This window comes from Trachurus japonicus, chromosome 6 (assembly GCF_045865225.1).
Source record: "Trachurus japonicus isolate A0001 chromosome 6, Traja_1.0".
Classification (NCBI taxonomy): Eukaryota; Metazoa; Chordata; class Actinopteri; order Carangiformes; family Carangidae; genus Trachurus; species Trachurus japonicus.
This window is the reverse complement of record NC_140912.1, coordinates 1,006,588-1,033,499: the sequence shown is the minus strand read 5'-3', so window position 1 is coordinate 1,033,499 and position 26,912 is coordinate 1,006,588. Positions and strand designations below refer to the sequence as shown.

The following is a 26,912-nucleotide window of genomic DNA, read 5'->3' as shown; positions in this document are numbered from 1 at the left end:
TGTTGTTGAGATTTGTATTTACAGTAAATAGAAGCTCAAAGTCCATAAGTTGATATTCACCACAACATTTTTAGATAATTCACAATGGCTAAGCCCATGATATTGGACTTGTTCTGGTGGAGTGTTGTCTTTTTTTTCTCTCCCATTCATGTTGAGTGATTAAAAATTAAATAGAGGTACCACAGAGAAAATACAAAGACAGATCCCCTATCCTCTACGTGTGAAAGAGAGAGAAGGAGAAGGAGTCTTTCTGCTAAATTCAACAGGCTGGTATGAAAGCACAGTGATTAAACACAGAGAGAGAGTGAGCTGTTTTCAGAACAGCCACTTCATGAGCGGAAGCAGAGCACGATATTTCAACTATACTGGACTGTACACTACTGATCTGACAATTCTGCAATGAGAGCAATCCTTATTAAGATACAGTTTCATTCGGTTGTCATTTTACATTTTTACCACAGACATAAATGTGCACTTCACTGATAAACACTTTTTTAAAAATCCAAATCCATTCTTTAAGGTCTATTCATGGGAAAACAATCTGTTCAGTGCAAGTTACATGATGCCCATATGTCAGTGATGATGGACTTAAGGAAAGAAAACTGTCAGACTCTCCTAATGGCACATTTGAATAACATGCAGTATTTTGGAGGGTTTCTTTTTTTTTCTTTTTCTGAGGGGTGGGAGGTGGATAGCTTCTTGTTGGAGCACATCCCTGAGAACTGGTCACAAAGCGACAACATGTGATTGCCCTCCTGTGGTCAAAAAGGACTTCACAGTCACATTAAAATGAACTCATCAAATAAAACCGCAATTACAAAGTAACAACTATTAGATATTGTGCCTTTATCGTTCAATGCAACAACCGCTCAGTCCAGTTTAACAACACATTTCTTACAAAAATCATTATATATATTGTAAGAAAATAAATAATCCAATACATTAGTGCAACGCACCGGCCCAATCCACAATCAGACTCCACAACCAAAGCACATTATCCTGCTCATGTTTCATGTCCACACACTTTAAAGCAAAGAGGTTACACATACTGTCATACTGTTGGGAGTTAGGACTCTGTGAGCCATTGTAGCAAATACCACAGCAAATTTAATGACGAGAAGTTCAGAGTGCAGATGATGTCACAATTAATTACCACAGCTTGAAGCTTATATTTCACTTGCATAACATGAGTCCACTCAACAGTTCCAGGCAGGATATTTACACAAGGCAAACAGAGGGGCGCCCTGTCTCAAGGCGCTCTCAGTCCAGATCCACAGCAGCTTCAATAATCAGTTCCCTTTAGTGTGGCACTTCCCAGACCAGCTGCTTGTTTGTCTGCCAGACAGCCATGATCCAGCCTGAACATGGCCTCCACAATAACAACTTCTGCTGAGCCTCTCCCCCCCCATCGGTACTTCCAGGTTTGTATGACAGTGGGAAGGGAAGCGGCGGGGGGGTGCCGTGCTGAGCCGTGGTAAATGGAGCCGAGCCAATGCTCCTTAAATTCCTCCCGTGGTTGGCAGAAACAGATGGGAGGTCGCGGGATGGGCAAACTGGGCAACGACGTGGAATCACGAGGCCATGGGATGGTTTCATCCCGTCTCAAAGCTCCGTGGTCTCCCAGCTCACCTCCCGCGGAACCTGGCGTCATTTAGTCCCAGTGTGGATGACAGTAACAGTGGAGGGTCGAGGCCGCGCCGGCTCAGCCACTACTGGTGGTTCCTCTTGTACAGGAGAGGGGGCATCCGAGTCCTGGTTGTGCACTTTAACCGCAGACTCCAATGACTCTACTGGAGAACCTGCAGAACAAAAAGATAAGAAAAGAAATACAAAGAGCTTGTTGGAGGAGTTGTCATATCACAAATAACTATAAGATTCAAGATATCTTTATTGTCCCAGGGGGCAATTTGTGGTGCAGCCAGCAGCAAAAACAAAATAATAAAAATACACAACAATGACATAACACAACAGTTAAAAAATTGGCAGTCAAAAAGTAGGATAGAGAATAAGAATAAATAATAAAAACAGAAGGAGGTAAAGTGAGAAAAGTGCATGCAATCCACCCTAAAATTTATATGAATTATTCATTACTTAAAAGGCCAATGGCAGCTGGAACCCAGGACTTTTTAAATCTGGTAGTCCTACATCTGGACATACAAAACATCTTTCATAATTCCTATGAAAAGACCAAAACCAATATCGGCCTGGTCTAAAAATAGCTTCAAATTTACTGCCCTCAGCCCATTGGCAGACAGCCAGCAACATAGTTTTCATAAAAGAGAAGTAAATTGTGAAATTGTTAGTCTAGGGGACTATTTTCAACAATGGATTGATACACATTTTGTGATATGTCAACCAGTGCAACACTATGGCCCTGTTCTGTGATATACCACTATGAAGTAAGGTTGGAATTAACCCATTTATACTATCATTGACTGCTTGGCCCTACATAGAATAGTTTTATACTTCATCAACTAATAATTTTGCCCGTCCATCACTTATTTATCTATCATCTAAACACCAGTAAGTCTACAAAAAGTGTGAAAATTGCGGAATTTCCTTTGAAGTGCTTGTTCTGTTTGACCAGAAGAACAAAATCTTCTCAATTAATAATTAAACAAAAGCAGAAAATGTTCACATTTGGAAAGGTTGAACCAGTTATTATCAAGTTAATCTCTTAGGATAAACTTCAATCACTCAACACTGCAGTAAGGTGATAAAATGAATACTAAATAAGCATTTCCTTGAGATGTGATGTTGTAGTAAAGCTCAGTATTTATTTAAAAACCCTACGCTGAGCTAAACACCAGCAGGAACACTGTGACCACATGGCTCATGTCAAACCCAGTTAAGTCTGTTTAATTGAAACCAACACTTCAAGAGCTTTTTAAACGGCTGCCAATTAGCACGATGTGGGGGGTGGGGGGGTCGTCTGAGTGAACAGAGCTCACATGAGTGCAGCACTAAAAGATGGACATGTCCACGTCTACAGAGAGCGTCTGAAGTGTCACTCACAGTCCTTCAGGGAGAGGGGGGCGCAGTCCACCGACTGGCTCTTGGATGGAGCTCGGCTCTGAGGGTTAGACACCGAGTTGTTGCTCTGGATGCTGCTGCCAAAGCTGGTGCCCAGTTGCAGGCGCCTCATGTGGCGGATGACAGCTGTCGCATTAAAGGCTTGCTGTGAAGACAGGGTGTAAACAGACAAGTGTAATAGCACAGACAGATTCCTGGTCAAAGATATGCAATTCAAAGGGACAGAAAATACTGTGAATGTTATGTTGTTTTTAGTAAAATACAGTATGATGGCCAAAAAAAAAAAAAAAGAGATGCTGGCCTGTACTCACCCTCCATTTGCTTTTGGCAAAGTTTTTGCGCATCTGTCGGCTGACTGATTCGTGTATGTTCTTGCAGAGAGCGGTGTCTCCGGCAATCCTGAAAATCAGAGTCAAGTTCTTTTAAATCATGTAAATAAATGTGGCACAAGCTATTTATTGCTGTATGTATATTCATATGTATGTTGGAAAAAAAACCATCCTGATGTTTTCCCATTTGCTCCCCTCATTTATTTTCATTCTGCTAAAACATCTGTGATTGATGGAGCAATGTCTTTTTGCAGGAGCTCACACACTGTAACTCGCTCCGTCACATTCATCATAATATCTCTGTGTGAAACCTTGTCAATGAAAGCCATTCCTCTCTGTTATGACACCTGTTACCAGTGTCACAAACCGTATATTTGTATCAGAAGGACCACCTGCCCCGGGACCCAAAAGGCCCATTACTGGCAAACAGACTTATTCATACTGGCCACTTCAGCTGGAGACAGCAGCCCACGCCAGCTCGCTCTCGTTAGCTCCGGCTCAGGCCTGGGAAGACATCCTAATTGTTCATTAAAGCGTCCACATTCTTCAAGGATCCTTCAGGACGCCAGCCACTAATTGGAAGCCATTTATTCAGCAGATTTCTCTCGGAGGGCCGGCGGTGGCGAGGCAGAGGTGGGCTCGCGGCTCGGAGCCATGGCGACAGATGACAGTGGGAGGACATGCTCTCTATGACAAATGCGTAAGCCTGGCAATCTGCGTCATACTGCTGTTTAATCGCAGCGAGATGTGTGCTTCCCTGCGATTGTCTGGTTGTGGCGCAGCGTGTGGCGTTAGTTTCTCACCAGGGATGCTCAAGAGACTGGTCACATGTGAATCTCTTCTCTGGGTCCTTCTCCATTAGGCAGCTGATGAAGTCTTTGGCTACGAAGGCAATTGGAAAAGGTCAAGAGCACATCCAATGAGAACATCTTCCACACTCTGGTGCACTCAAGCATTTAAATGTTTTCGTAGCGTTTTATCTCACAGGAGCTGCTATTCTGTCATTTTAGTTCTTAAATTCATCTATGGTGTGTCCACCATTAAAAAAACGTGTCCCGATATCTTCTTTTTTTTTTCGGTTAAAAGTTTTGGTAACACTTTATAATAAGTACACACTATTAAGCATTAGTTAAGCATTAAAGGGATAGTAGCATTTTTTTAAAGTGGGGTTGTATGATCTACAAATAGCCCCTAAGTACTTTAATTGCAGTAGCAGACTCTCTACACTCCTCCCATTAGCAACGCCAGCCCATAGCCCTGCCCAGAGATTTACAACATACATTGTTGTGAATGGACCCAAAGAAATGGCCTATTTTCGTGGCCTAAAAGAGGTTTTACCTGAAAAAATAAATACACAGTTCCATTGTTCACTATAATACAATTTTTTCCAGCCCCTCAAAGTGCAGGAAAAACTCTGTTTTCATTTGGACCTAACCAACTCACGTATCCCTCCGCCCAGGGTTAGCGCCCGCCGATCAGCAGTTGGTTAGCTCCAAATAAAAACTGCGTTTTTCCTGCACTTTGAGGGGAGTATTCATGTGTTATAAATGATGAATTCAGTATTAAATGCTTAACTGATGCTTAATAGTGTGTACTTATTATAAAGTGTTACCAAAGTTTTTTTCTGTAGATTGTACAGATTGTAAAGCTTGAAGCAAATCAATGATTTGATGTTGGACTACGTAGTTGACTGGAGTTTCCTTGAAAGAACCAAGGCAAAAATAAAGAAAAACATTTAAAGCGCCAAATTGCCTAAATACAAATGTATCATAAAAACATTTTCTCCATATCTGCATGAATGATTGAAAACTAAAAACTCAGTTGAATCATCACAATGAAATGTAAAAATCTTTCTTCTCTTTTCACCTGTACCACTGACCAAATTTTGTAGAGTGAGAGCAGCATTATAAAAAGGTACACAAACAAAAACAACAAAGACAAAAGTTTTCATGGTGATGATGTTACATCAGCATGATTAATGTTTTATGAACACGATTAACTACGCATACAGTAGAGATCTTGAAGGCTGCTGCTCAGTGTATTGCACTACATAATACACTGCTCACAAAAAGTTAGGGATATTTGACAAGAATATCCCTATAAAAAGTTCATGCTACAGTGATATTCTATCATGAAAGCCTTTTAAGTAGAATGCAATGGTAATTTCTTTATCTCAAACAAAAGCTAACAACAGTGGTGGCTATAGCACAACAAAAATCTCAATGTCTCAATAACTTGATCAGTCTGATCCAAGTGTTGTCTTGGTCTCATGATGTGGAGAGGAGAGGGAGAGAGAGAGAAGAGGACTGTCTACAAACTGTCATTGAACCAGAACATTACAACTGAACCACTAAACCAGACGGTGCTTGTGATGTTTGTGGTTAATCACCTTGTTAGAGAACAGCATGTTATTCAGTAAGTACAGAAACATCGAAAAATTGGACATGTGCATTCAAAAGTTTAGAGAAGGTTAAATTAGATTCACCTGTAAATGTTATAGTGCATTTTAAATGCATTCTGAAATTTAATCCAAAAGCCAAACATCCCTGACTTTTTGTGAGTAGTGTATATGTTCATCCAAGCTAGCTCACACTTCAAATGATATAATTTCTAAAAAAGGGGGATTAGATTATTCAAATGACAAGACCAAGAATTTAAAAAGGCTGAAAAATAAAACAAGTTCAGAAATAGAGGAGCTGACTGGAGGTTTATTTCATTTAGAATCTTGTTATCTAATTATGAATTTTCCTGCATGTCGGTCGTTGTACTTATGTCCATTGTATGTCACTGCTTATTGCTGCTTATATGTCTTGTTGCTACACGGTGCACTTTTGCCCAAGACGAATTTCCCCTTTTGGGGACAATAAAGTTTATCTAATCTAATCTAATCTAATTAATCTATATTTCTAAATTTGCATTACTTTGCTTTTTATTGCTTATTGTCAGATTTCCTGACATTACGAGGACACAGACAGATACAGTAGGTAGTAGCTCACCGGAGTCAGAGATGTCGTCCCAGTACGGAGCGTCAAACTCATAGTCGGCCTTGAGAATCTGCTCAAAGAGCTTGGAGTCGTTCTCGTCATAGAAAGGAGGGTAACCGCAAAGCCTGAGGAGATGAAGACCGATGATTACATCACAGCAAGAGAGCCGCCACCCATCTGATGTTAGAAACTTTAACCCAAATCTAAACAGGATTTGCTGCGGCCCTAATCTCATTCACTGGCAGTTTGATTTTTCATATAAGCATGCAACAGGAGACGGTTCAGAGGGATTAAAGAGACTACATAAAGACTAAGAAGGGAAAAAAATGAAACAAAACAGTCCATTTTAATATGATATGGAGAAAATAACATGCAAATCACAGACATGCAACATAAACCCAGGCTGTATATTTGAGCTTCTGCTTATGAAACGGTATGAATAGGACAGAAGTCTGTGAAGGCATCAAAATCTCTTCCACTTATCACCTTAAAATTCATCCCTCCTAACGAATGGATAATGAGACCAGGGATTTTCTCTTTGCTAATAAGCGACACCACTTTACTTAATTAGTTCAGTTGCTTTGTGTAACAGTTTCCACTCTAAGCTGTATGGACACTGTAAAATAAGGACAGCAGCTGGAGGCATCATCATTTTCTATCAATTATGTTTTCCACAGGATGAATCGAAAACTTTTTATTTAGCACCGAACTGAAGACACTCCTCTGAGTATCAGTCGATCTGTGTGTCCTGTGCTAATTAGCAAACGTTGGCATAGTAACACACTAATTAAAACACAAATTAAACTCGTACTACATAGAGTGCTAATTGCCAGAGTAGTAGAGTTTAAAAACATCAGACTTCATCATCGTTAACAGGAAATGATACAATACACGAGACTCTGGTTGTCAATTAAACAGCAGTAAGCCTGATAAAAAAAGGTTTAATACAGGTGCACTACGGATTAAAAGTTGTTAAATGAGTGGGTTCTGATCTTGTTATCTGTTTTACATCTGTCTTTGTTTTACTCCTCAGTCAGGAAGCTTGATAAATCTCAGTGGTTTCCTGAAAATGTGTCCTGGTGGTTTCTGATCTGAGTGATGGTTTCCTGTTTAAAAAAGGGTTCAAATACACAAAATAATCTTCAGTTGGTGATGATGAAGTAGGTTTGAATTCAAAGAACTCACAGAATATATGCGATGACTCCAATAGACCAGCAGTCCACAGCTTTACTGTACGGCTTCTGGGCTAAAACCTCAGGGGCTGCAACAAAGAAATGTTTTATTTTTTAATGGTCAGACAAACTCATATTCTTGTAGTGAAATGATACCAACAGATTTCCACTCTTCGCCACAGCACTGAGAGCTGGAGAGGAACAACATGGATGTTTGGTGGTTTGCCTGCACCAGATGGCTAAGGTTAACCTGTGGCTACTGGCAGATTAGATTAGGTCATGTTTATCCAACTAGAGCATCTAATTATCTCAGAGCAAGTTTCCACCAGAGCTCAGAGGGCGTCCTCCGTCCTCACCCACGTATCCTGGAGTCCCACAGGCGGTGGCCATCACGTCCCCCGTCCCCTCCATCTTCGACAGGCCAAAGTCGCTGATCATGATCTTGGAGTCGTCGTGAGGGCTGAAGTAGAGCAGGTTCTCTGGCTGGAGACAGAATAAAGAGTCAGTCTATGTGTCTGTGCTTGTGCGTCTCCATTTGTTGAATGAGATTGTGTGTTTTTTTGGCTTCAGCACATTCACTGTGGAGGACGTGGAGACATCTAACCTCTGTGGGTGATCCACACAGAAAGCTCATATAATCTTACTCACAAAGGTTAAACAGCAGGGATTTCCCCTCTCAGTTCAAGAGTAATTCTTTGTTGAGAAGCAAAAACATTTTTTCTCTCTCTTCAACTCTTCAACAACAAATGCAGTGTATTGTGTGAGGAGCTGTGAATGTCCTACACTGATAAAGCCCAAGCCCAAGCTTTCCTCTCTCAACACTCACTAATCACTTTATATTATTCATTAATTGCCCCATATATGACATAATGCATTGAGGTCTGGAGAAACACATACAGAACAAATACAAATTCTATTTTTTATTGCAAAAAAAGGCTATAAGAATCATGAGTAATAAACCTTTCCGTGAGCCAACCAACCCACTATTTAGTCGCTTGAACATTTTGAAATTCAGGGACTTGTACAACCATGTACAAAGCAAAAAAATAAACTTCCTCCTCAAAATATCCAGAGTCTGTTTAAAATGAAGGATTCCAGTTATAACCTAATAAGACCATTATTATTTGAGAAACCAAAGACTCCAGCTACTGTAAAAAATCACTGTCTTTCTGTTAGAGGGGTTAGCATCTGGAATAATTGTCCTTAAAATATTAAATTATGCTAGTGTACTCTAGTCAGCTTTAAATGACTTTATAAGAACAACATAATTCTCGTTACAGTATGGAAAATTAAGTTGAATGATTTTGTACTATTTTGGGCTAGGTGCTGTGCACTGTTCTTTATTTTGTTGTGATCAGAAATGTAAGTGTACTGATTAGTTTCAAATGTCTGTGATCTGATGCTTTTGTATTAATGAGTAGAATTTTTTAAGGTAAAAGCGGTACGGGTATATAAACTTTGGCTTCAACCACCCTTTCGGTTATATAAGCTTGATATATACCGAAATAAATAAATAAATTCATTCATTCATTCACTGTTGTACCTTTAGGTCTCGGTGCACTATGCCCATGGAGTGCAGATAGTTAACTGCATCCAAAACCTGTCGAATGAGCCGGCTGGCGTCCATCTCTGTGTAGAAGCCCTTTTCCACGATGCGGTCAAACAGCTCACCTCCAGACACCCTGTCCCCACACACACACCCACACACACACACACACACACACACACACACACACACAGGAGAAACAACACAATCTGATTTATATGATAATTAAAACAATAATGAAAAGGCTGATTAATATGGCTGTTCAAATCTGAAGTGCTTCATCATTCATTTGAGAACTTTTTGAATAAACAGTAAAAAAAAAAGAAAAAAAGAATAAAGTCAAAAATCAAAACTAATATTGTGTATTCTCACATAATGAAGCAAAATACAGCAAAGTACAGTATGTGAATGTGCATGTCCATTTGTGAGATTACAGTACAATGTAAGTTTTCATGGGTGACTTGACAGATACAGACACAGATTTGAATAGCTTCATTTCTTTACTGGTCTCCAGTATACCTACCTATTCAGACTACAACCTGTTCACTGGCTGACTACTGTTTTCCATTAGTACTTAATAACAGAAACACCTTACTATTACATTTAGGTGTAGGAATTGTGAAACCGTGACCAAAACCATAAGTACTGGCATCATGTTGTAACACAGGAAGACCCCCACCCCCATGATTTCCAAAGTTAGGACAAGTTATATATATTTTAAACTTATATATATATTTTTTAAACTTAACACCTATTTTATTATTAAGCAGGTTTTATTAGACGCCACATTCAGGTCAGCAGTGAGGGAACATTTTAGGGTTATCCCCTGGACCTTAAAATGAGGTTCAGCTCCCACTGTTATATTTTCTCTCCATAGTGTTAGTGAGCTCACATGTACCTGTTCTCATCCTCAGCATCAACATTACCCTGATCTGGATCGAAGCAGATTTTGTATTTGCTGCCAGTGAGCCTCCCTGTCCAAACCTACCACAGTGACTTTCTTCAAATCTCCTCTAAGAATAATCACACTTCTTTACCAAGGCATCTTCTTCATTAATTGTCTGTTTCCAAGTAATCTGATACCTTTTTTTTCTCGATTAAACTACTCCTATTACTACTACTACATAAAACCATGGTATATCACTAGTATCTGTTGGAGGTTTTGATCAAATGTAATAGTCTTTCCGAGGTTTGCAGTGTTGCTAAACCAGTCATACAGTGTTAGATCAAAAGCATAATGATGACTGAGACTTCTGATACATCAGTTATAAACACTCGCACATTCTTCTCAACTACTTTCAACCACAAAAGGAGAAGGTACAATAGATGACTCACATTAAGCTGAGCATCAATTATGAGAATGTGGCTGCTGTTACAGATGGCTAGCAATCACCATTTTCATAAGCGACGCTTCAAGGTCACATGATGCACCTTTCAGACGAGCACACAGGGCAGATATCCGCCGCCTAAATTGCTGGTGCATTAGTCACAAACACTGTGAAATTATGTGGAGAGGAAAAGGGTCTCGGACACGATGACGTCCAAACGGTGCCGGCAGGGAGAGGCAGCTGCCACCAGCAACAACAACACATACTTTTAACTAGATAGCTGCTACTGGTGACACTGTACCTACGTTCTCACAGCCTCCCAGCTAAAAGCTCAAGCTCAGGCTTTGAGATTATGAAGGAAAACTTTGAGGAAAGCATCTTGTGTCCTTTCTGGCTTAGAAGTAGAGGAGAAGATGCTTCTTCCCTCATGGCTGCTCAGTGACTATGAAGCTAAGGCTGGGAGACAGTTAGCTTAGCACAAAGACTGGAAACGGTGGGAAACTGCTAGCCGGGCTCTGTCCAAGAGATAACTAAATCCACCGAGCAACTCCCACTAAACTGTGTTCACTGATAAACACACTGTATCTTTTTCTCTTTGATTGTCGAATGTAAAAACAACATGGAGAGTCACACTTTGTTGGCCAGATGCAGTGACAACAACAGCCTGAAGGGGACAACAATTAAAATATTTCACCATTATGATCTTTTTTTTTTATAAAACCAGCTAATTTATAACTAATGCCACTACCAATAATAAAAATAATAATATCATTTTTGTGATACAAAAAAAGAAAGTATAAATCCTTCGACACGTCTTCTTTCTTCTCCTCCTGGATGGGAAAAGAAGTCGCTGCTTGGCAACTGGATTAAAAATGTTTTATTTGAAGTAGTGGAGTGAATATTTTTTACATCCTGATAGTGAAATGACTGTACCTTTGCTCATCCTCCTCTAACTATGTGACTCAAGTGGTTTTGGCAGATTCCTCCTTCAGACAGAGCCAGTCTTGCTCTTCCCACTGTATCCAGCCTTTATGCTAAGGTAACTGCCACAGAGTGGTACCAATCCTCTCATCATTAAGAGGGCAAATTAACACATCATTCAAAATGTCAAATGATTTATTTGAGGTAATGTTGGACTAATGCAGATTTCAGTCATGTATATATTTTTTATTGTTCCAATATAAAATCTGTAGCGTAATTTAGTCCATGTACATGTTTATTACGGCTGTGGCACAAACCTTTTTCAAGCATCGCTGCATTCGGAAGAGCAGGTGAAGCAAAAAATGCCTCAAGGACATTATAGATGCTTATACGAGCAAAAAAAAACGCAACACATTATCCAAATGGCAGGACAAATGGGAGACAAAGGGCTGACCTAAACAAACAAAGTGGTGGGTTGATGTACTCACAGCTGCATTATGAGGTACAGGTGGTTCGAGCTTTCGTAGATGTCCTCAAGAGCCACGATATTCTCATGTTTTATCCTGGGGAGGGAGAACAGAAAAATTCACTTTGGTTTGCTCTCAGCACAGGCCGGCTGCGATGAGCTGCAATTAGCCCTCTCCTTTGTTAAAAACCAAGCCCTGCTGCCACATGGAAATAGACCTGCTTTGCTTTTGCTTTCTGTTACAGCACTTTGCTTGTATTTACACTGTGTGTGTGTATATGTGTGCACTTGTGTATCTTCTCCATGTTTGTCAAAAAAAAATGAACCTGGCAGAGCATATGATTTGCACAAGGGAGGAAACCTTTTGTGTGTGATGAAGAGCGAGGGGGGATTCTTAGAGGATGCTAATCAATGAGTCATGAAGCAACAGCCCCCGTCACCAGGAGCACCTGAAGAAGATAATATAGGCTGGATCAAGATGCTGGGAGGCTGTGTCCAGGCAACCAACCAACAAGGTTTTAGTACAATAATAAAAAAAAAAAAACAGCCTCTGCAAGGAGATATGCAGATGACAGAGCGTGTTCAGAAGGGCAGGTGGCTGAAAAAGAAAAAGGTGGGGGTGGAAGAGGAGGAGGCGGGGAGAGTCTCAAAGGACGAAACTATCTGCACAACTTCCTCTCGATAAGTCCAGAACAAAAAAATTAAGGTTGAGGCGGTTTGAGGGCCAACACACAGAGGAGAAGAGGGAGAAAAGAAAAGAAAAGGACAGAATGAGAGATCAAAACTGAGAAAGAGAGAAACACAGAGAGAGAGAGAGAGAGAGAGAGAGAGGGAGAGGCAGAGAGAGAAAGAGAAGAAGGAAGTCAAAGGATAGCAACTGTAGCCTGGCAACTACACCCAACAACTGGCGTGCTCGCTTCTAGAGTGACTGATGATGACTGAGCTTCTCGGGGGAATTACCCATTAGACCCTGGAGGAGGACGGAGTGTCACCTGGTGTCAACGCCACCCTATCCTGCCCTGTGTAGGTGTGTGTGTGTGTGTGTGTGTGTGTGTGTGTGCGCGCGAGTGCGAACACTGCGAAAACCCCAAAAGGGAGGGTAGATGAGATTCGACAAAGAAGTCACTTAAGCCTGACAATGACTGTTAAATAAAGTGAGTGGCACCGGCATCCCAACTCTGAGTCATTACCCAGAGCTGAGACACACAGAGACACACAAGACACACACAAACAAACACACACACACAGCCTGTCCCTCCCCAGAGGATGCTGCAGCGTGGTGGTGACCCCTTCTTAAGTGCTGTTTCTTCTCCTGCAAAACCCCCCCGTGGCTCCGTCAGGGCGGTACACCTACTTCCTAAGCACGGCGATTTCATTTTCGATGCTCGTCTCCTTCCCCTTCAGCGCTTTCTTCGGGATGCACTTGATTGCCACCATCTTTCCCGTGGCCTTCTCCCGAGCCATCACCACCTCGGAAAATGCCCCGCTGCAAAGAGAGAGACAGAGAGAGAGGGATAGAGGTACATGTTAGTCCTCCTGCTTGATATGCGCTCAGGCAATATTGACACAGAAAACCTATCGTCAGTGAGCAGACAGAGGGCACTCAGAGGCAGACAGGCCAGAGTACACAAACAGCATATTGTGAATATTTACTGAGAACTGGCAAAGTCCCCCCCCCCCCAGTGACCAGCAGCCTTCTGCGTTGGCTTATACGCTCGGTGCTCGTGCAGAAGCCAAAAGCATGGCAAACACTTTTAAAACAGCCATTTAGGACGGCTGATAGCGCGTCTTCCTCGGCCCATCTGTCTCCATACATGAGAGCCTTTAAAAACAAATACTGAATTAAGGGAATATTTGCTCAAGCAATCTGTATCTGTTGCTATGATACAACACTCTGTCCACCTTAATAAATCTCTCCGAGCACGCGGCATGATTGCTTTTTTTTTTTTTTCCTCTCCCCCTCCCTGCTTCTTTTCATTACACACCTCCACAGGCACCTTTTTACTTCCATGAGGATGGTTTGATGGGAAGATCTTAAAAAAAAAAAGATGGATGATTTGAAACCGCCTGGGTCATGGTTACTGGACCAGTGATGATGTGATCTAAAGCACTCAAATAAACCTTGATTAACTGATGAAGGCTTACCAAACATGTCTGGGTAGGAAAAAAATAGTAATCTGAGCAAGAGTGTTGTGTTGAATTTGTTTTTTTTTATCTTTCTGGACTGATATAGCGTCATCTTCTTGATCAGCTCTGCTGTTCACAAGCATTTTGAGTTTTCACTTAGTTTACTCTCCCCATGTGTTTGTTGTCTCAAACTGAGCTGCTGATATAGTCATATATATCACTGTGACCTGTATTCCAAAGTTGGATGGCCCTCACTATCTACCAGGTGTGATCGACACTGGATTTTATTTTATTTTTAAAGCTCTCACTGGTCTCTTGCCATCTTATATTAACTCACTAGTGTCTTTTAATGCAGGTCTCTATCGCACACTCTCAAAAGACTGGCTCACACTGCAGGTTCCCTCTGTTAACATCAGTTTCTCTTACAACCTGGAACACTCTGCTAAATCATTTGAAACTTACCTCACTTTTATCAATAGGACAATTTAAAACCATAACTACATCTTATTTTACCTCTAACTGCTCCTGCAGTTAGAGGTAAAATAAGCCTCAAATGAAACTTATGTTTCAATTTATCCTTGTCACCTTTAACTTCCGGTAGCCTATTCTGTCATGCTTTTGTATGTTTCAATGTTCGTGTCTTTTGTGTTTCATCTCGGCTATATTGTAAATGAGGTTACTCCTCAATATATCTCCGTCCGAGTTTAAATAAAGGTTATGAAATGAAACTAGAAACAGCATTTCCTAACGGAACATGCGTGTGAATGCTGAAACCCAATGCTGAACCATGCTGAATTAGCAGAATAAATTGACAAAGACATGCGGAATGGCATACAAGAAACATGTCCATGGAAGGAATTGAACCCACAACTTCATGAGTGGTAACCTAACACACTAACCATACAGCCACAGAGAACCTGAGTTACAATGAGCTTTATACTATGAGGAATCAAAGACTGTCCAATGACAGCTGAATAATTGGAATCAAAAGTCAAGCAATGATGTGAAATGACTGAGGCATGAATCGAACCCATGACCATATGATCACTAAGCCTTTACTCTGCCACTCGGCTACAGAGAGCACACTGCTTTCAAGACTGTTGTCATTCATTGTAATGTGATGATGTGCTGCAAACTGGTATGAGTAATCAAGGAGATAACAAACACCTGTAACCAATTGAAGGCGGGGGAGGAGAGCAGAATTCAACATAACATAACAAGAGTTCTTCCCTTGGATTCGAACCAGTGACCATGGAGTTGGCAAGCGGCCACCCTACCCCCTACACTACAGTGGAGTTGTGCAAAAGAGGTTGAGACTTTGATGAATGTGAGATTTTTCAATGATGCTTAAAAAAAAAAGTAAGGAAAGTGCAGAAATTAGCCTCACCAAGCAAGACCTGTGACCTGTGACTATTTTTTGGTGAATTAAAATGAATTAAAAAGCACTTAACAGCAAGTTACAAAGTTGAGCTCCTTCTCCTGCTGCTGTGAAAAAAATGCATTGGGTTGAATGAGAGCAGAGAGCTCCCTGGCTGCATTTAAAAAATATTTTAAATTATTATCTAAGAATGGAAGAATGAAGAATGGAATGGAATTGTTTGTTTGTGTATGTGTGCATGTGTGTGAGTGTCTGTGTGTGTCTGTCTGTGTGAGTGTGATGCCTGTGTTTGTGCGTGGACATCCTCTGTCAGTCTGGTTTATCATGTGTGTGTGTGGGGCTGTGTTTAAAAACATCTTAACGAGCGGCCAGGCTGCACCTGCACTGTTCTATTAGACTTTGATAACGAGCTGGCCACTACAGCTGGACCAACTGCACACAGAGCAGAGCAGAGCAGAGAGATTTGAGCTCTGAGCAGCTTCTGAAAACAGCCCAGTAAAAGAGAACCGTACCTCTTATCAGAATGTGGCCATGACTACTGGGGAAGGAGACCTTCCTGAGCACATTGATGTGCATTAAATGTTTGTAGGGCAAAAACTTTTCTCAGGGTCGCAAGGTAGAAAAGGGGGGCATTTCTGCTTTTCTAAAAAAATCAGCTCCTACTTTTATATTGAAGTGGATGAGCCACTGGAGCGGGTCTAGCTGGACAATTAGGCTCACTGAGACAATTCTGTAAGTCTGTCTGCTGTTTTGAGCACATTAAATGAGACACGACAAGTGTGGCTACAAACCGGTGAGGAAATCATGTGTCTAGAGTTTAATTTGTGGCCGTGCTGGCAATTTATCCAGAAAAAATCCTGAATGTTTTTGCGATCCCTCTCACTCTAACGATGTCACTCACTCTGACCCAACCCCATACACACTCATTGAAAAGTGTGAAATTTGTCAGAAATCCTCATGTGCTTTTAAAGGATTTATCTCAAAAACGGTACAAGCTATGAAAAAGTTGTACATACAGGATGAATACATTAGAAGTTTGTCTACAGCTCAGAATTTGAATGAAGTCTCTAGCTGAAAGTATGTGGACGCTTTAAAGGCTGAAAGAAGTAAGAAGATTTGAAGAGTTTCAAGACTGTTCCAATGCATTCTCTATGGGGGAAAAAAAATCAGAAATAGTTGAATATTGCAAAAAGTATGAATAGTTGAAAAGAGAAAAGACATAGCACACCTGTCCCGAAAAGGCTGAACATTTTGATATTTGAATTGTTGAAATAGCACAAAGTATGAAGGACTAGTTACATGACGAAGAAAGGCAGAAAATGGCCGAACCGAATAACAATAGTGTGAATGCTTCCAGCATTCACACTAATGAAATGAAATATATAATACAATGTTCATTATCATCTGTCTCATCCTCCTGCGGTGCGAGCGGCCTGTTGGATCGTCATCATCAGGTATACAAAAAGCACACCTGATGCGATTCACCGCCTTCACAAACAGCGAGACGGCCCCGGCACCTAAAGCTCCATTATATTCTCAAAGTGTGATCAGTTCCACCCGACAGGCTCTAAACTCGGCGCTGCTTGCTGCACTAAGTCCCACCGTTGGCCATCAAATCCACGCTAATCCCTCACTCCACCACGACACAGGGAGAGAGGCGGGGTGAGGGGGGGGAGGGTCAGCCAGAGCCACGACACACACAAACACAGGCTGTGCACCTAACAACACACTACCTGGTGGCAAAGCCTGGCCTTGGGACTGATGAGGTGGAAGACACACAGCAAACAAACACAAGTGAGAGGGGCTCGGAGCATACGCCCTTCTGACTTTGACCTCATTCTGGCATGTGGGACAATGTCGTGTAAATTCAAGGGCTTGTGTAAGAGAGTTGGTGCATTACTTGCTTGCTTGTTACAGCACACACACATACACGCACGCACACTCCCCCTCCTAGCGCAGCTGTTGCCGTGAGGACAATGAGCATCATTTTTCTATTCAGTGCATGCGACCGACTATTACATAGGGATGTCATGATTATAGATTTTCTTTGTACGATTATTGTCAGAGAAATAATCACGGTATTACAATTATCATGATTATTATGCATTAATTAATTTCAGTAGCTACTGTTAAAGGGACATTATGTAACTTCTCCTGTTATCTATTCACAAAAATCGATTATTTCTTTCAAAAGTATGTTTTTCATTAATCAGTAATCCCCCCCATCAACAAACTGAAGTGTTCCTTTCAGCTCTGAATGAGCCGTTCATATCATTCATATCTACATGGAGTGGGTAAGCTCGGTGCTGGCTGCCATGTGGTGTCTCCATGTTTTTACGTTCAGTGGCAGCGTGACGGTAGGAAACCACGGAAACTCGAAAAAAAAAAAAAAATTGAGTTGCTTGTGATATACAACCGCAACGCTAGCTGGGAGTAATTCCTACACAATGTACCTTTAAATATTTAAATCATTAATTGTCATCTATACCAAATGTTCACGTTTATTTTAATTGTTTGTTTGTTTTTTTTAATCACAATTGACACGCTAACATTTAAATTCCATTCCATTTACATTTACTGGTGCACATCTGCCTCCGTGTTTCCTACATAATCTATTTTGGAAAGTGAGAGTATTTAGGAATCTTTATGATTAATTAATTGTGGCGTTTAATACCGCGATTAATTGTGAAAACAAGCAATCGTGACATCCCTAATTACAGCTGTGTGGACATTAAGAACAAGATTCCTCCACCGGCATGATGAGATTGTCAAACAATGCTCTTGCACGTTTTTTGTTTTTTTTTCAGAGCATGCTTTGTGCTTTCTGCAGCAGGAGACACACGCTGATGAAAACCACAGGAAACCTGTGAACTGACAGAGAGGTTGGTTTGAGCGTATAGCACCATTTCTTACGCCCCCCCCTCCTGCTCACCACATTGACAAGCAGCAACATCACTTCCTGTGAATGACAACATGACAGAATCCAAGCCTGTGACTTCCCTTGCTCTGTCAGTGCATGAGCCATGACAAACTGTGCTGCAAGCTCTCAGAGCATTCAGTCTATTAATTCACAATTCACAGAAAAGAAAGGGTGCAATGTCTGCTGGAGACATGCATATGGTGATGCTCCCGCCCACGTGCCGCATCCGCACGTACATACACACTCTACAGCTGAAATGATTAGTCAGTCGACTTTGATATTTATTTCAGTCATTTCTGAAGCGTAGATGCTGAACATTTGGTAGTTTGAGCTTTTTAAAAGTGAGGATTTACTATACTGCAGTAAATGGAAGATGTTTTAATGTCTGAATGTGTCAGTGAATTGTTGGTTATTCAGAAATGTAATTTGTAGATTACCTGAAATTAAAAGTTATGTTTGGTGGCATAAGGGATCGACCTGTGTGACATCCAGCGTATCAAATTCATCCCTCCAATAATCCCTGATGTGACCTGGGGCAGCATTAAATAATGAGACAAAGCTCCATCTGAACCGGACCCTTCACTGAGGCATTAACATCTCAATCTATTAACACCAAATAAACCCCTAACCCAAAATGTTTCCTCACTTGGTTCAATTATGGTAGTTGATCATTTAAAGTCATTCCCTGAAGCTCCATGGGTATCTGTGTGTGTCCGCTGCAGCCACACAACACCACCACACTGTGTGCACCATAGCCAAACCAGTTAACCGACGTGTGAAAACAGCCACCGATGCTGCAGATGCAAAGTGAGGCCTTGTTTCAAATTTTGCATCCAGGAAAGTTGTTCTGCCCCCCCACCCCCACCCCCCGACCTCAGCCGCTCATCAGTGGCGATTATAAAAATGCAGGGCACTCTTGATGGAGGAGAGCAGGAGAGGGGGTGGGGTGGTGTCTAGGACTGAGGCTGGCTTATTGACATTCACAGGCGGTGCATGTTTTGTGGTGCTGCTGAGTAATCACACTGAATCATCTTGTGTAAGATGCATTACAGCGGCTCGTTATGCAACGTATGGGATGGAAAAGTCAGAACTTGATAATCCAGGTAGAAAAGTCTGCGTCCAAAGTCGACAGCGCTCCAACGGTGCAACGACGCCGGCTTCAGCCAGAAATCTGACGGATGATACGATGCTTTGAAGGGAAGCCAGGAAATCTCATACATACAGTTAATCAAAGTTAACTGGAGCCAACTGGGACTTACATTCACTCATTTGACCAATTACTTTAGAAACGTCCTGGGAACAGTTTTTGAGCTAAGTTTCGTCACATTTGGTAATAAAAGTTGTATTGGCTGCAGATCATTTTGCAGTTACACAAAATGCTTATTTTTAACAGCCTTCACACCACCATCTGCTCTGCTGTGATATGCTACTCTGTCGACTCAGAGTTTTGTAAACTATAGTGTCAGCCAGACAAACTATGTGAATGTTTTTTTTTCTAACTAAACTGATTCTCATCATGATCTGGATCATACCAAAACCACTATAACCTGGTTGGTTGAGGCTAATACCACTATCTATAGAGGTATGCTTCTTTGTCTCAGGTGGAAACGCGTAATAGCGTAACAATCGATTACCTCAATATTTGACGATTTCTATTCTGAATTTCTTCTTTATTAATAGCTGACATACAGTACGGCATGGCCAATATATCTACAATAAGCTGGCATGCACCAATTTATCAGTGAAGCTCCAGACTCCATTACAAAAAAGGTCTCTATTCAAAATTCTGTACAAACTATGCAAGTATTATCTGCCAAAGGTACAAAATGTGAAGAAAAAGTATCATCATGATGCAGAAAGAACGTCTTCTGTCTGTGTAATATTATTATACTGCTAATCACATTATTGAAATACTGTGACTGGCACATTAAAAATTAAGCAGTCTTCTAAAGTTGTAGCTGGTCAAACTAATTAGACACTTAAATCGTGCTATTTTCTAAGACAATGCCATTTGAATAGTTAAATCTTAATCTGTTAAGTATTGAGCTAAAACTATTCATCCAATTAATCGACTGGTAACTAATATGGTAATCAATTAATTAACCTTTTAAGCACTTTGTTGGTCCACCACTCGGTTGGCCCTACAGACTTTCTACTGACTTCAGTGACATCTGTGGTTCAGTTTCTTTTTCATTCATGACTAACTTGCAAAACTAATGACATTCCCATCAACCTCGGTTGCACCATGCTAACATACTAAAGCTGTGGTCTTTAACATGGTGAACATCATACTGCCTCAGAGACACAAGCCTCTAGACTCTTAGTAATGTTGATATTGTTTGTTTTTTTTAAAACTTTTTGGGGGGTTTGGACAAATTTAACAATTCAAAGAGAACATCTTGTTCTTCAGAGAGACCGAGGAGACCATTTTCTTTTATCTTTTACTGACATTTTAGAGACCAAACCATTACACTAAAAAATAAAAGTTCAATTGACAACAAAAATAACTGTTATTGCAGCCTCATGAATATATCAAATAAATGCAGTGGAGTAAAAACTATGATGCCTCTGGCATTTAGCAATATGAGAGCACCATGAACTGGAAGTACAGTACTTCTTTCCACATCTCTCTCACTCTCTCCATCTCTCCCTCCCTCTCTCCCTCTCTCTCTACACAATGGTTCCCTGCTCTGGACGTCTGTCCTTCCACATGGTAAACAGCATTGATCTTTGGCTGCAGAGTTAAATGAACTCCAATAATATGACTGGAATGAAATTCAGCCGCTCTCACAGCCCCAATGACTGACGCTGGAAACCATTAAACACCAACACACAGGATACAGAAGATCTTTTATACCGACTCACTGCCATCAGACTTTTTAAATTCTTCTGCAAATGGAAGATGAGCTGATAGACAGATGAATTTCCCTTTGGGGATTTATAAAGTAATTCGTATTTGTATTCGTACAGACACACGCACACACACAGAGGACTGGAGGCTAGTTTCCGGAAATGTGCACGTTGTGTTGTTGATCAAACAGGGAACGACGGTGAGTTCACAGGCTGATAAGAGCTAATGTGTCACTCATAAACAACTAAAAAGAAATAATGATCCAACACTGGAGGGAAGTGTTGGCAGTAACCTGTGTGAAGCCACCAACCGGCCCGTCAGAGAGAGGCTGGATTATTTTACCAGGGTGATAACTGCTGATACTGGGTAGTCTGGTATACTTCAACGCTCTATTGCTTTACACGCCGGCTCTGTTGGCTTTCACTGAGCCAAGGGCAGCATGAATACAAATGGAAATTCAGGAAATTACTACGCACACAACAAACTACGCATTATCTTTGTTTCACTCTCCATCGCTTCAGTCCATGACAAAGTATGTCCTCCCACATTGAACTGAGCTGGAGGACAGTGGTGCTGCTGCTGCTGCTGCTGCTGCTGCTGGTGGGCAGTGGTAGCTAGTGTCTTCTTCACAGAGAGCAACCAAGGACTTCCAACATCCCAGTTGCCTAGCTGCCATTTCACTGCTTTCAAGGACCCCACTAGTCCCTACACGAGCTGTGTTTCAGAGAATGATCAATGCATGCAAGGCTACAGCAAACACAACACGGACCAACGGGTAACACTGGCCTCTTTGCTCATTAGTATCAAACTGAGAAAAGGTTAGTTTTTCTCTTAGTTGGCAGAGGGAAGATGATAAAGGTTGTGGCTTTATGGGGTAAAACAGTGACATGAGTGAGTCAGCTGCTGCTCGGCCCTGTTTGGCCCTGCAGTGGGAGCCGACAGAGGACGACTTTGGCACTTTAATCTCACAGAGTGCGATTCTGAAACTACAGTACACGACAAAGCACTTAGAAAGGATCAAATTGGAAAGCATCATTTTTGGACTGCTTTTAAGCCACTATATTTAAAAAAGGACAAAGTAAGTTATTTACCAGAACCATGCAGGATTTTCTTTTTTTTTTAAGGGCGGATAGTGAAATTAGAGAGTTTAGAAAGCTTTTTACAATTTAATCAACTTGACTCTATAGTCACCTCATCATGAGCTTAGAGCATTTTATCATCTGTCAGCTCTTTTTTTTGGGTTTCCCATCCCACAATCCCTCTGTTTGAGTTCATGCTCAAGACTTTTTCTGAATGAGCTCAAACTTTTCTGTCTTTATCCATCTCTTCAGTTTCTTGTTCTATGAACTGACGACAATATAATATTTTAACCAGTTTCCACAACATTACTGACCTTTTCGAGCAGGTATAGTTTTCCACATTAACTAATCCATCATCATCATCATCTGTTTCTAATACAATTCTATGTCCTTACTGCTCACCAAATGTTACCTTACAAATTAATATAAAGATTTTAGATCTGAGATAATGGAAGGTGGTAGGCTACTCAGTTTTGGCAGCTATAGTTGAGTGCATCCTTGACCTCTATCATGTTGTTAGAAATAGTATAAGACAAATCACCGCAACTGTGAGTGACATCACATTTATAGACCTTTGCCCACTGGGATCTCTGAAGGCACTTGTGGTCAGGTTAGTTAATTTGCTTCGGCAGAGTATCAGCAGCTTACGGGTCTGAAATTAGCCGCAAGACAAGCGGCGGGGTGTGGGAAGGAGGACGGGCTTCGGCGGCCATGATCTCATTAGCTCACAACATCTAAAGTAAGAAAGCACAGGGAAGACGTGTGGCCAAAGCATTAGTGAAACCTCTGCGGGCTCTCCGCCACCAACTCCTGCTAATATCTGATAGGTCATGACGGTCATGCCAACAGCGCTGCGGGGCTGCTGCTGCTGACACACCATCTACTTCCCTTTGTGAAACAGTCACATCGATGTTCACGTTTTTAATCAATTCACGCAAACTTTTCAGAACGACACATATCAAAATGTGGATCTAACTTAGCAACAAGAGTGACCCGAAAAACCCAGATTTGTGGCTGTTCAGAGGTCAGTGGTGTCAAAATACAGGAAGTGTGCATAAGCGAATGGACTTAAGGTATAAATATAATGGAAAACGCATTAGCCTATACTGGATATGTCTATGGATTCTCATTCATCCAGGTCATCGTTATCTCTAGGCAACAAATTGAATCGAAGGCAACTATTTTGTCCAGAAAGACGTTTCTCCTCTTATTCATCTGTTTGCAACGCATCGGTCTGACTAGTCCTCACTAGTCTGACAACTGTCTGACTATTACTGGATGCAGCAGAATAGACCCAGGTAGATTTATACTGACTCATGTATAGGCGATGGAGATTAAGTCACTTTGAACCGCAGTGGATAGTCCACATTAAATGTATCATATCTCATCAAAGAAGCTTACTAGGTCAAAGCAATGAATAAAATCATGCCTCTGATAAATTCACTGATGTCAGATCTGGAGCATTTACCTCTGCAGTGTAATGGAGCAGAGGTATGAATGAATATAAAGTGGAAATATCTTTGAAACTGTAAATGTACTGAGTGAGTTTCCACTGCAGAGGGATGATCCCTCTAGGACACTGATGGAGAAACCTGACGAGGACTCTACAGTTAAAAGTTAGAGCAGGAGCAGGAGGAGGAGGAGGAGGAAGAGGATAATCTGTGTGTCTTCCTCTGACCAACAGTCCTTCTCATCCATTTTTAATCCAGGTAAAGCTGCAGGGCTGCTGGGCTTTTCTGCTCTAGGTGACCTGTTGTGAACCCCGCTCTGCAGCGACGAGGCACTCCCCGATTAAGATGCACAGGAACTGGTAAATGGGGCTTACTGAAAGTCAATCAGGACGAGTAGCCTACATGCAGCACAATATGTAACATAAGGGCCTCTGCGGGGACTGTGTGCGTCGGGGGTTGTGGGCGAGGGATCCGTCTTCCTCCAACCTGGCCATTGTGTGGACAGCAAATCACGATGATTCACTGTTGTTATTCAGAGCCTCTTCACACATAAATGAAGGCTTTGGGGAAATCAAAACTGCCTCCAGGTAGGAGCGTCTGACTGTTTAGTGCCACGGCTGAGGTGCACTTTGTGAATCACCCATCTGTTTGAGAATTTTGTGACGCCGGCGCTCAGGAGGAACAGGTCTGCGGTCACGCCGGGTTTCACACAGTGAGAAGATGGAGAGGAAAGAGGAGAGACAAGAAAGTTGCAGATTATTCTACATTTGCACATAGTGAGGTTACTTATCTTACAGCAGCAAACCACGATGAGTCTGTCTTATAGTTTATGAATGACCTCCTTCCCAGTTTAGCTACAATGGCAGTGACTGGAGGCCATTTCTTCTGCTCTGCCTGACATCAGTTTCCGAAGTCAATTTTTTAAATAAAAAACAAACAAAACAGGGGGAAAAAAATTCCCCAAGGGAGACACGGGCCTTCCCAGAATCCCCAACACAAACATCAGCACATTAAATGACTCTCAGTCCAAAGAGGAGGGGACGTGACTTGAGGGGACAAAGAGCAAAGCCGAGAAATGAGAAATACACTCATTAAATGTGTGAAACCACCTCACACACACAGTCTATCACAACGGGGCTGACTCCAGATCAGTGCTCCTCAGCAGGCTGGGGTCTTCTCTACGAAGGGGGTGGGGGTGGGGAGGGAGGGCACTCGGGCTCTTTCTCTGCACCACAACTCATTCAAAGAAGAGACGAGACATGAAGTGAAGCAGCACTAACAGTGGACCAAAATAAACTCTGGAATTTGGCTCCTCAGTGGTTCAAGGGCGAGAGGGCGACTTCAACCCAAGTGATCCCTGAACTACAAGAACAAGAACCACACAACAGCTCTCCATACTGTTGTAGAAGAGACAAAGTGTGTAGATGAATCCCTAAACCCTCAGACACAGTGTTTCCACAACTATCATCTGCCTCCACCTTGTTTGAGGAGATGAAGCACAAGGAGCAACATAAAGTCATCCCAGATGGTCCTCTCATCATATTGGTAGCATGATTTCATCATCTTTGTATGCAATCCCTGTTGTATTTGTCACACTTGTTCCCCCAAACAAATGGCTGCCTGTACACAGCTTCTTCAGCCATAATCTGATCTGATCTGATCTGATGTGATGTGATCTGATGAGAGAGTGAGGAGAGCAGACACGGGCTGCACTAGTTTCTCAGTTAAATTGTGTGACACATCATTATTATCATCATCATCATCATCAGGCCAATTAAAACTGGTGATGGTCCTGATTGGGTTTTCAGCACGCACTAAGTTTACAGGCCCTGTGTGTGTCTCTGTATGTGTGTGTGTCGCCGTCGACAGACAATCAGAACCTACTTCAAGAATATATTCAACAGCTGTCAGTCTGCCGCTGGTTTCCGTTCAACTGCACAATGTGTCATTGTTGTCTATGATCTGCCGCTAATTATTTACACAAGTGGACACAAAGTTTGTAGTCGCCCGCAAAAGGGGGCCGCGTTATGTGGTTACTCACGTCCCAAGGACTTCCTTGAAGTCAAATATCTTCTTGATGTCATCGACGTGCTTTTTCCAAGATCCATCGCTGGACTCGCCGTTTTCTTTCGCCATTTCGCAGCGGGGAGGAGGTGGGGGCAGGAGAGGAAGAGAGACGCTGCTGGAGGATCACCACAGACGTCTCATCTAGCCCCCCGAGGGAAAAAAAGAGAAAAAAGAAGAAAGGAAAAAAAGAGGACAAGAAAAGAAAAGTAGTGCACTTCTGTGTTTCGCCAAGCAAAGGCTTCCTGGCTGGCTGTGTGTCAGCGCGGACTGTGTTGCTTCCTCAGCCCGTGCACGCAGCCAGGCGAGCTGAAGGAGGGGAGGTAGGTATGTCCTACCCCCGAGAGGTTATTTGACTAATCTGTTTGACGTAGCGGATCCCGAGCCTGAGCTTCCCCACTGTTCAGATCACTGTGACGGGGAAACACTGGCTCTCCCTCCTCCTCCTCCTCTTGATCCTCCTCCTCCTCCTCCTCTCACCGGGCGGGATCCAGTCAGCCAGGCGGCGGCGATGCACTGAGCTGAGGTCGGACTAGGCTACCAGCAGCAGCAGGATGACACTTGGCAGTCTCTCTCGCATCAACGCTGCTGTGCCATGGAGTCACACCGACCGACCGACCGCCCCGTGGGTGTTTTACAGCAATAGGAGGAGTGGGAGGTTGCTGCTCTCGCGCCTATCTATCTGACAGCCGCGTGCACAAGGAACGATTTAAGTGTTCGCATTGCACCAAACCACCGGCCCGGTGCAAACTCAGGACCGATCAGAGACAGAGTCTGTCTGCTCAGATACACCCTCAACATCATCCACTCTTCTACACCATTCATTCATTCATTCATGGTTTTTTATTTATTTTATTTGTGTGCGTGCGTGTGTTGCACGAATAAATGCTTTCATGTCTTGAAATGTAAAGGCAGGGGCGTACCAAGTGGTTATGAATGGGGGTGGGCTCAGCAGGTGACCTATGCCCCCCTGTGTGTGTTAGTTTGCAGAGTCTAAACTGTTTCAGAACCAGTCCATAATGCACATGTACATTGGGTTTTTAAGGTGCGACTCCATCTCTGTTTTCCTCATCCAATGCAGGAATGTCAATCATCTGAATGTATAGGCTATTATATTAACCAGTCAGATATCTAATGGGCTCTATGCACAGCTCCACTACTTCTTAAACTTAATGCTGCTCCTTTGTTTCCTGCCTTACATGATTGGACAAACTGATTAATCCAGGTGTGTCCGAGTAGTCACAATGGTCAAACACACCTGGA

The 26,912-nt window shown here is 42.1% G+C and overlaps 1 protein-coding gene across 1 annotated transcript; it reads right to left on the bottom strand.

The window, feature by feature from the left end:
* camk1db (calcium/calmodulin-dependent protein kinase 1Db) lies at nt 1-26,333 on the bottom strand. The gene is made up of 11 exons (XM_085778224.1): nt 25,627-26,333; nt 13,134-13,265; nt 11,802-11,876; nt 9,062-9,200; nt 7,875-8,001; nt 7,532-7,607; nt 6,359-6,471; nt 4,166-4,244; nt 3,345-3,432; nt 3,016-3,178; nt 1-1,799 (listed from the first exon to the last, which is right to left on the bottom strand). The coding sequence occupies exons 1-11, from the start codon at nt 25,719-25,721 to the stop codon at nt 1,648-1,650; spliced, it is 1,239 nt and encodes a 412-aa protein (XP_085634350.1). The 5' UTR covers nt 25,722-26,333; the 3' UTR covers nt 1-1,647.
* Nucleotides 26,334-26,912: the final 579 nt, after the last annotated feature.

Excerpts from the sequence above, each read along its gene's own strand:
- camk1db (XM_085778224.1), bottom strand. The coding sequence starts at position 25,721 with ATGGCGAAAGAAAACGGCGAGTCCAGCGATGGATCTTGGAAAAAGCAC. Across the intron at positions 6,472-7,531 it reads GGAGTCATCGCATATATTCT|GCTTTGCGGTTACCCTCCTT; the intron begins GTGAGTTCTTTG and ends TCATCTCCTCAG. Across the intron at positions 1,800-3,015 it reads CCCCCTCTCCCTGAAGGACT|GTTCTCCAGTAGAGTCATTG; the intron begins GTGAGTGACACT and ends TTTGTTCTGCAG.